This window comes from Morus notabilis, unplaced genomic scaffold (genome assembly GCF_000414095.1).
Source record: "Morus notabilis unplaced genomic scaffold, ASM41409v2 Scaffold623, whole genome shotgun sequence".
NCBI lineage: Eukaryota > Viridiplantae > Streptophyta > Magnoliopsida > Rosales > Moraceae > Morus > Morus notabilis.
The window spans coordinates 321789-332995 of NW_010366773.1; the positions used below are offsets into that span (position 1 = coordinate 321789).

General features: G+C 31.5%; 1 protein-coding gene across 1 annotated transcript; it reads left to right on the top strand.

Moving 5' to 3' along the window:
* The first annotated feature begins 402 nt into the window (after positions 1–402).
* On the top strand, positions 403–2182 carry LOC21412216 (cytochrome P450 71D11). Its single transcript, XM_024174128.1, has 2 exons — positions 403–1337; positions 1421–2182. The coding sequence occupies exons 1-2, from the start codon at positions 441–443 to the stop codon at positions 2042–2044; spliced, it is 1521 nt and encodes a 506-aa protein (XP_024029896.1). The 5' UTR covers positions 403–440; the 3' UTR covers positions 2045–2182.
* The last annotated feature ends 9025 nt before the right edge of the window (positions 2183–11207 follow it).

Here is an 11207-nt window from a genome sequence, read left to right on the forward strand (position 1 = left end):
CCCATAGAATATAGATCCACACGTTTGATGGACACTTGAACCGAATTCGCCAAAAACATTTCAAATTTAAAATCTCTAATAAATCCAAAAGTCACTATACTGACATTCAAGAAAATCTATTAACCGCTACGAAACTGAGTGTAAGTTACAATATTGTACCTAATCAATTGAAATTAATGACATGTCTGTTAAAATGTTTACATAAATGTGACATCATATTTTAATTGACGTGGTTAAGTTATTTTAATTTGCACCCACTAGCAACCCTATATTCGAGTACTAAAATTTTGTGTCAATAGGAAAAAAATGGGTAAATATGCAACATATAGAATACACTACAATCCTCTATAAAACGGGGTTGATCCTATCAATATATATGAAATTAAAACAATGACCTAAGTGTCTCACTTCCCAATCTGATCTTCTTCAAATTATACCAGATGGAGAATCTATTCCTTTCCATTGTAGTACTTTTCATTCCTTCTCTCCTCTTTGTGTTGATGATACCGAAATTAGCAGCTTGGAAGAAATCCAGGACAGCTAATTCAACTCTAAATATTCCCCCAGGGCCATGGAAACTTCCTCTCATAGGAAATCTTCATCTTCTTATTGGTTCTCTACCACATCATCGCCTAAGAGACTTGGCCAAAACATATGGACCCCTTATGCATCTACAGCTCGGAGAACTTTCTAATATCGTCGTTTCCTCGCCGGAGATCGTACACGAGATGGTAAAAACTCATGATGTTAACTTCTCAGAGAGGTCCTTTCTCCCTGCAAGTGTCTATGGTCCTATAAGCGTGGTCTCGTCGCCGTACGGAGAATATTGGAGACAGCTTAGGAGAATTTACGCACAAGAACTGCTGAATCCAGGACGCGTTCAATCCTTCCGATCAATCAGGGAAGAAGAGGTATCCAATCTACTCAGATATTTGTCTTCAAGTGTGGGCACGTCAATCAATCTTACAGAGCAGATATTTTCGATGACGTATGGTATCACAGCAAAGGCGGCCTTTGGTAGGAAATGCAAAGATCAAGAGGCTTTCATTTCGCTTGTTAGGGAAATTTTGAAGATTACTGGAGGTTTTGGTCTTTCTGATGTGTTCCCTTCCCAAAAATGGCTTCGTTGGATCAGTGGCGTGGGGCCTAAAATAGAGGAAAATTTCAAGAAAACCGATGAAATTGTAGAAAGAATTATGAAAGATTGGCGAGAAGAAACAGAAGCGAAGACCGGCGAGGGTAAAGGAAATAGTTTTTTAGATGTCCTTTTGAATCTTCAAGAAAAAGGTGATCTTGCATATCCATTGGCAGACCCAAACATCAAAGCTATTCTCCTGGTTAGTATATCTCTTTACCTCTATATTTCTCCAATTATATACACACATAACGAATGACAGCTCCGAAAATACAACTTTTCCAGGATGTACTCGTCGCCGGGAGTGACACGACGTCGACGTTCCTGGAGTGGGCAATGTTGGAGATGTTGAGAAATCCAAGAGTGATGGAGAAAGCACAAGCCGAGGTGAGACAAGTGTATGGAGCAAAAGGGAAAGTTGATGAAACATGTCTTCATGAATTGAAGTACTTAAAGCTATTTATCAAAGAGACTTTCAGGTTGCACCCTCCTGGTCCCTTTCTTCTTCCAAGAGAATCAAAAGAAGATTGTGTTTTAAATGGATACTACATACCTGCCAAGACTAAAGTCATAATCAATGCATGGGCAATAGGTAGAGATCCCGAATATTGGACTGAACCCGAGCAATTTTACCCCGAGAGGTTTATCGATAGTTCGATTGACTTCAAGGGGACTAATTTTGTGCTCATCCCATTTGGTGCTGGTAGGAGGATGTGCCCTGGCCTAACATTTGCTATGGCTGATATTGAGCTTCCTCTTGCAGCATTACTGTTCCATTTCGATTGGAAACTTCCCGGCGGGATCACCCACAAAAATCTAGACATGACCGAGATTTTTGCTGGCACGGTTGGAGTAAAAGGGGGTCTCCACTTAATCCCTGTTAATCCTTTTAGTTCATCCTCTATTTAGTCTTAGACGTTCATTATAATCCCAGTTGAAGGGTACTATTATTATCTATTGACAATAAGGAAGCTAAGCTCAGTGGAATAATAAAGTAAAATAGTTTAGGGCTTAGTTTGTAGCAAAAATAAAGTGTATTAGTTTGTATTCACCCTGTATTTACCAGAAGTATTTGCAGCAAATAAAGATTCTTGGGATCTTATATTCCTTTTTAATATATAGTACATTTGCCGAAAGTCTTTATATAGGTTTCCAGCAATGACAAATAATTAGTTTGTATCATACGTATGTTTTCATTCTAGATTACTTGTAACATTGGAAAAGTTTAAATAATTAGTGATGAGTATCATATGATCAACCAACTTTTATTTTATTTCATTTCATTTCATTTTGTGTGACTTCTAACATTCAATATACTCAAAATATTCATGTTTGAAAGTGAACATGTAATTTTGAAAAATATGACAAGATGGGAAAAATATTTGCGAATTTCAGAAATAAGAGAGGCTCATGGAAAATGAAATTTTATATATGTATATATTAAACTATTGATCTTAATTAATGACTACTACCCGGATTAAAAATGAATAAAAATCGAAAAATGCACACTTTTCTCAAAATTGAACAACAAAAAAAGAAATCGTGGCGTTGAAGTTTCGTGCAAATTTTGCAGTCCTTTTAGTGATTGTCACCAATGGTATCCTTTTGAAAATCCATCAAAATAAATAGGTTCATTAAGTCCCACCAAAAAATTTGTAGATATATCATTTAGCAATGACAAGTTTATTTATTTATTTTTTTATTTTTTTATTTTTTTTTTTGAAAATCCAACTAAATACATTGGCACGATAACACCAATTCAAAATTTTAAAATCCTTTAGTGCCGACTAATCTTGTGATTAAATGGTTATAATTACCAGAAAAAAAAAAAGCAAAAAAACGGTAGACGATTTTCTTGTTTTAATGACGGTAAAACATATGATGTTAGGGATGCATATGTCGTAGCATCTATGAGCGAATTATTAGAGTTTTTTTTTTTTTTTTTTGTTAAGTGAATATCCGAGTGTAGGTGTAGAATTCGAATTGTAGTTCCAAATGGATCAAATTATTTACCCTACCAAACATTAATTCGGACCTAGACTTGATTCAAATAGTGATTTTTTATTTTATTTTATCAGGTGACGTGATCTTCAGCAACAATGTGAAAATACATGGTCACGAAAGGTTCAGATTTAGCAACATGAATTTATAATGTCAAGGTTAGAAATTTTATTTTTAAACAAGTAAAAGTAGGCATGTGCGATGCACTTCCCAGTTACAAAAGAAACAAAATAATAATAAATAAAAAAAGAGTCCAATTAAAGAAGAGATTTTTTTATAGGGGAAGGAAAAAGATATGAATGGAAAAAAGTAAATATATCATTATGTCACTTGTTTCAATGTAGCATTATTTTACTTAACATACATTATTTTACTTAATATATATAGACTGCACTATCTCTTTTGATGAGGAGCCTTTATAGATTCGGAAGTCACTTTTAGCATGTGATAAAAATATTATTTTTTTTATCATTTTTTTGTTAAAACTAGCTCTATATGTACGTAAGAGAAAACAGTAAATAACAAGTAAGTAAAAAGAAAAAAAAGAGGAATGGCATAAATAAATAAATAAATAAAGAATGAACCACTTTTTTTTTTTTTTTTAACTCAAAGTCAGAGAAAAATATAGATAACAAGTAAGTAGAAATCAGTAAAAAAATATGAAGGGATATAAATATAAACAAAGATTAAATCACTTTTTCTTGAGCTCTATTGTTTTCATTTTTTACACTTTTCACTCATTTGTTATCTATTGTTTTCACTTGCTTAGAATTTAAGAAAAAATGATTTAATTTATTTTTTTCTTTTTTTCTTTTTTTACATTCATGGCCTTCACTTTTTATACATTTTGCTTACTTAGTTCTTAGTAGAAAGCAATCTAGTTTTTGCTTCCATTTATGCCCCTTATTTTTTGTGCTTTTTACTTATTTTTATCTACTAATTTCTCTTTCTTAATTAGAGCTCAAGAAAAAGTGAATTAATCTTTATTTCCATTTTTGCTTCTCACCTTTTGTACTTTTTACTTTCTACTGTTCTCTTTGTACAGAAAACAAATATTAAGCCACTTTTTCTTGAACTCAAAGAAAGAAAAAATAGTAGATAACAAGTAAGTAAAAAAGGCAATAAGTGAAGGGTATAAATATAAACAAAACTAAAATGTTTTTTCTTAAGTTCAAAAGTATAAAAAGTGAAGGCATAAACGAAAATAAAAATTAAACCATATTTTCTTAAGCAGTAAGTAAAACAATATATAACTACTTATAAGTAAAAATTGTAAAAAACAAAGAGCATAAATGGAAAAAAAAAAAAAATTAGACGACAGTTGCTTGGCTCATCACATTTTTAAGATACTAGTTGAAAGGAAAAAAATAAAAGCATAGTTATTAGGGGGGTCATTTAGAGAAATTAAAAAAAAATGTATAATATGATAAAAAGAATTATATTAAAAAAGAAGATGAGGGAAAAAAATATAACAAAGTTAAAAAATAAGAATGCAAAATGGGTAGGCAAGAAAAATAAAGAAGAGATAAAAAACAGAGAAAAAGTTTCAAAAAAAAAAAAAAAGAAAGAAAGAAAGAAGCAAAAAGTAAAAAATAAAAATAAAAAAAGAAAGGTTTCGTCGCACAACAGTGTCGCGCTAGAAAATTCATAGCAAGAATATCGTCACATCTCCCCCTAGAGTATATAGATCCACCTGATCCATGTAACACTTAAACATTTCAATTATACCTTAAGCTTTTTTATGATTATGATTATTATTTTTTAAGTACTCTTATTTTAAATTTAAAATCTCTAATAAAGGGGGAATATGACTGAACTAATAAAGCGGGAAAAATAAAGAGATGTAAAAAAAATTTTAGGATGAAAAAATAAAAATTTTATAAACAAAATAAAAAAGAAAAAAAAAAGTTTTGGTGCGTTAACATCGGACCCTCGTCCATAGGTGGCTCCTCCTTTGCCAGTTGAATATCTCATCATTTTATTATATATACTAAAGAAGAGGCATGATTTACTGTGCAGGAATACCGGTTTTATCTATTGAATTTGAATTGTCGAATTTGCCCTTTTTTGTTTTCCTTTCTTCTCCTTTTTCTACGCAAGGGCTTTTAGGTCTTTTCCAGCCCTATGGTTTGATTATACACTTTTATTTTATCCTCAGTTTTTTATTTCTTTATTTGTGTTTATATTTACTAATTTATATCAATTATCAATAAAAACTAACATTTATTATTTTGAATACATATTTTAACAATCTTTTATCATTTTAGTTCTGAAACAAAGGCAACAGACCCACTCAAAAAAGGTCAAAAATCAGGTAATATAACTACTTCTAAATCCTTTGATTTACAATGCATATAATTAAAGATTTTCAGCTTCCTTAATTATTATTATTAATTTTTTTAATTTGTATTTTCTAGTTAAGAAGAACAAAAGGAAAAAATGAAAACAAAAGCTATAATACATTACAAGAAACTTTTAACTAAAATATTACATAGATATATATATATATATATTTATTTATTTATATATATGTATTTATAAACTAATTCTATACTATAAAAATTCCTAACTTTTTTATAATACAACAGTATGTTGCTGCGCAGCAACGCAAATTGTTTTGTACATCAACAAATAGAATTAAGATCAAAACGACACAAGAAATACTCCAATATCTATTGGTCTTTTTTGAAATTATGGTAGGACAAAATGTTTTCATATGTACTTTTAAAAAATTCCAAATACTGTTACTTTATAACGAATTTTTTTCACCAGTTATAAATTTCTCTAAAAAAAATAACAAAACTACATTAACAGTGCATCTACACTCTACATGATTAAACAACTAGATAAGACAGCATACCTAGCTGTTTGTAATCTAAAATCAAGGGCACGTAAACGTGCCTATCTCTACTAGTCTCAACTAGTTTTACAAATACAAAAGTAATTAATCTATTAATGTGACTTCATATAGTTTACTAGTTGTTATATTATATTCATTAATTATCAATGACAACATATAATCTTGGTAAAGTCTTCAATTCGGTACCGGATTAGAGCGACACATGTATATTTTTTTTTAAAACATGTATATTTCCTCTTAAAACATACATATTTCTTCTAAAAAATTATATATAGGTGTTTAGACTAATTATAAGTGTCTCCTCATAGTATACATATTTTAAGAGAAAATATATATATGTTTTTAAAAAATATACATGTGTCGTTCCAATTCGGTACCGGATCAAAGACAATTCCTATATCTTTTATTCTCGAGCCTTGATTCCAAGACTTTTCCCAAAGTTAATGATACTTAAATATATCACAGCAAAATTGTTATATCTGAAATTCGTTTCTTTTTAATGACACAATATCTTTCGTAATCTCAAACTTTGAAGCACGACTTTTCCTTAACTTCAACTCACTCAAGTCAAGACTTTTCCTAGTAAAAAAACTTGCTGTTTTTAAGGATAAAGTTATAAGTTTTCTAATTTGTGTTAGACATTTTATACATATGTTAAAGAAAATTCATAGCCACAATATTGTCTCACCTCCCCCTAGAGCGTATAGATCGACACGTTTGATGAACACTTGAACCGAATTCGCTAAAAACATTTAAACTATATCCTATGTTTTAATTTGTTTTATCTCTAATAAGTCCAAAATTCATTATACTGACATTCATGAAAATCTTGAAACCACTATGAAACTAAGGGTGTGTTTGGTTGTAGCAGTGGAATAATAATGAGAATGGTAATAGGAATGGTAATAAAATGGAATTAGAATGTTTTAGAATCATAAACTAATTTTTTAGTTTGGTTGGAGTTATGAAATGACTTCAGAATAGAATGAACTAAATTGCATTTTACCAAAAATACCCTTGAACCCATAACCTTCATCTTAACCAAAAACGTGAACGAACAAACAACCCCAAATTCAGAAAAAAAAATCATTAGGTTATTCCGAACAAGAACAACTCCAAATCTAAACAATATACTCCTTAGAAAAACAATTATTCAAAGTTTATCACAAATCTGAAAAAAATCAAAATCAAAACACGCCGACAAAGCAAACTTAGAGAAATATATCTCAAAAATTGCAAAGCAACTTCAATGAAAAAGACTGATTATGCGTGTCAAGATAGTGATTGACAATTCTCAATGTCGACGGTGGAGCGACAGAATAAAAAATAAAGAAAAGCTTGAAGCTTGAAGGTGAGCTTCAATGTCAATGGTGGAGTGCTGACGGCTCTTGAAGGAAGCTCCAATGTTGTTTGGCGCCCTTGAGAGCACTAGAATGACGCGATCTCCGATGATGCTTGGCGGTGTTTGAAGTGGCATTCGGGGTGGTCATGACTATGATGCTCTGGCGGCACTAAAGGGCTCCAAAGGATGCAAGCTTCGGCGATGTGTGGCGGCGTCGGCGTGGGCTTTGGAGGTGGACGCTAACTCCGATGATGGCCACCGATGCTCGATGCAAGCGTCAAAATGGAGTTTCAAGATATGCTTCTGGCTGGATCTGAGCAAAGATGTGGATGGGTTCTGATTTTGGTGTTGTGCGTTGAAGATGAAGAGGGTAGTTAGGGAAAAAGTGATTCCACAAACCTCATAATAGCAATTCCACTCTCTCACGGATGAATGGCCTTTCCACCAAAATGAGTGAATGGGCTTTACAATGGAAAGGCCTTTCTGAAGTTAATTTCTTAACCAAACAAGAGAATTAGACTTTAGCAAAGGAATTGTCTTTCCTTTCCTTTCCTTTCCTTTCCTTTCCTCCCAACCAAACGTACCCTAAGTGATACATTTATGCAACTTCATCAATGACCCCACGTGTCTTGCTTCTCTCTCTTCTCTCAACATAATCATCTTAAGGTTTTTAATTTTGCAAATCAATTTCATTCTAAATGATAACTTGTAATCATGACCATTGAACATAAACAATTTGTAAGTGGACAATAATATAAGGGGAAAAAAATTGTACAACTGCTCTTTGATTTATGAGTTTAAACTTATGGTTTTGATTCAACGCTTACAATATTTTCTCTTATAAGAAATTTAAATTTATAAAGTTCCCGTCAATGGGTTCTCTCACAGAATTTAAATGCATAATTAAAACCATTGTTTTAAACCAATGAACTAGACCCACCCTAAAAAAAATTGAGTAATTATCATGATTTGAAGTTACCAAACAAAACATTATACGAAGAGGATAGATTCAAATCCCAGATTTTCTTGTTCCTATCTCCTTTCACGTCCTTTCAATAATATCATGTAAATTACAAACTTTTTTATTTTTGATAAAAGACAATTTCATTATCAATAGCAATCAAATACATATTCGATATAAAGACGCACATGACCCCGAATACAGTGGAATTCGACCTCTACAGCTAGATTCACCAGTAAAAACACTAATAGCACAAGGACGAACACTAATATGTCGATACCCAAAGGAAAAAAGCCTGATCAACACATAAGAATCCAGCATCGTCAAAACTCGTTAAAAAAGACCAAATAGTGATGGATTAACCCAATCGACCGAGACCAAACCCTTTGAATAGGGGACATTTATACGGCGTAAAAAATTCTAGCCGGACCAAACAACCCATATTAGCAGTGATCGACTTGACCGGACGGAAGACATAACCAATACTAATAGGTGTTGAAACCACCACCTCCTTTATTATCAACATACTAGAGCCAAAAAGAAACACATAACACAAAACTAAGAATAAATACAAATCCAGAATGTAGGTACCACCATGATCCACGAACATGAGGTCCCTCAACGCCAACCACCCAGAAACCCCATCCACTCAACTCCAGCCACCAACCCACAAGAGGGCTCTCAATACCACTCCCGGATCCTTCCATCAGACAGACCGAACCTTTCTCAGTCCACCAACCATATGCGGCAGGAACTTACCCCCAGCCACAGGGGAGTCCCTCAACGCCAACGACAGGCCAAAGGCGGCCAAATCCGCCCAAACCACCTTAACGCCAAACAACAAAAAATAAATCTTGGTGTTAAGTTTCATCCAAATTTGTAATTTATAATTTATTTTATTTTTATGTTTACTACTTTTTTTAAATATAAAATGGAATGGAGTAAAATATGTTTTTTATTTTATTTTATTTTATTTTATTTTTGAGGGTGAGTAAAGTAAAAGTTCTAGTGAGCTACTTCAAGCCCATTTTCGTTTATGATATTGCTCAGTGAGTTACATAAATTCCATGTCACTGAAGTGTGCCAATGAATTGTTAGGAAAAAGCATATGATGTAAAGACGAATAAAGAAATAGTTTTTAATTATACATATTTAAATGCATATATCTTAGTTAATTTATAAATATCATAAAATTTCATGTTGATTATTAGTACGTTTCATTTCTACTGTGAATGAGATAGTCTTGTGTGGATTGTTAATGAAAAGTCAAAGATATAAAGGTACTTGATATAATGTGATTATATAGGATTAGAAGAAGATCAAATTTGATCTCTAATAACTTTCGTTAACATAAATAGAGTACTCAAAATTAATCAAAGTAATAATCATATAAGAACAATTGTTGTTCTAGACATCTAGTTATTAATAGATTCATATTTGTGATGTTATTTTGTTATTTACAGCTTGATAAAGATTCGTATGAAATTGAATCTCTGAGAACTTTAATTTACAATTTAAAATTCATTTCTTAATAATAAAGTTATTCGGGTCTTGAACAATAAAAATACACAATTTATGATAAGATAATAAATATATTGTTTATTAGAGAATTAATGATAGTCAAGAATAAAAATTTAATTAGAGAGATAGATGAATTTACATTTCTATAGTTTTTGGATGTCCTTAAGACAATCAAAGCCAAAGATTACTTCAAAATTTTCAAAAATTAAAAAAAAAAAAAAAAAAAACGAAAGGGTTGCAAATTCTTTCTTGCTCTAACCCTAAGCATATAACCCTCTTCTTTACATGTTGTAACACTCACTTCCTCAAACTCATTCAGATTTAGTAATATAAAATACATAGATAGATATGCTCAAAGTCGTTATATCAGTTTCTAGCAATGAAAAAAACTCAGGTTTGTATCATAGGTTTTCACACTAGTTAATTTTGGAATAATATAATAAATGATGACTAACATGATCAACAAAATTTTGTTTTTTTAATTTTTCTAGGGATTCCTTCAGACTTTGAATATCCTCAAATATGCATGTTTGGAATTCTTGAACTTTCAATACACATCAATTAAAATAAGCGGAAACTAAGCGAAAACGACTAAATTACAATTATTTAAAAAGCTGACAAATGCGACTTCCTTTTTGAAAGGAAAATTTTGAACATAAATTAGAAAGTGTGGCTATTTCCATTAAAATAAACAGAGAACTGAAGAGAAGATACTATTTGATCTAAGGAACTTTAGGAGACACAAATCAAGTGTGGCCAGATCAAGTTGTTGATGCCCGTTTTGGTACAAGGCTTTTCAAAAAGTTTCAAGCCCCATCATCATATCATGCGACATGAATGGGCTTCGTCGGTAGACTCAAGCCATACTCGGTGAACATTTATGGGTCACGTCTGTGGACTCAAGCCATACTCGGTGAATATTCATGAGCTGTAATTTGGTAGGCCATGAGCAATTAAACAAGGGAAAAAAGAGAGAAATATGCTAAAATTTGATATGAATTAAAATTAATAGGTCAATAGTTTACATAAGTTAATAAATATGCCAAATTACTGTTTTCGTTCATAACTTGTATGGTTATGAACCATAACTTGACAAGTTATTCCCGATTTTTGTCCATAACTTGTCTGGTTATGAACCATAACTTGACAAGTTTATCCATAACTTATCTGGTTATGAACCATAACTTGACAAGTTATGGCCTATTAATTTCTATAACTAAAAGTTGGCCTATATACTTTCTTAAGCTTTTCATATTGGCCTATTTCCTACTATTTCCCTTAAACAAGCCTATTTAGTGTTGATCTCAAGTTGGTATTTTTATCCAAAGTAATTAAATAAAATGCCTATTATTGAAGTCTTTATTGTAAAAATATCGATTATAATACA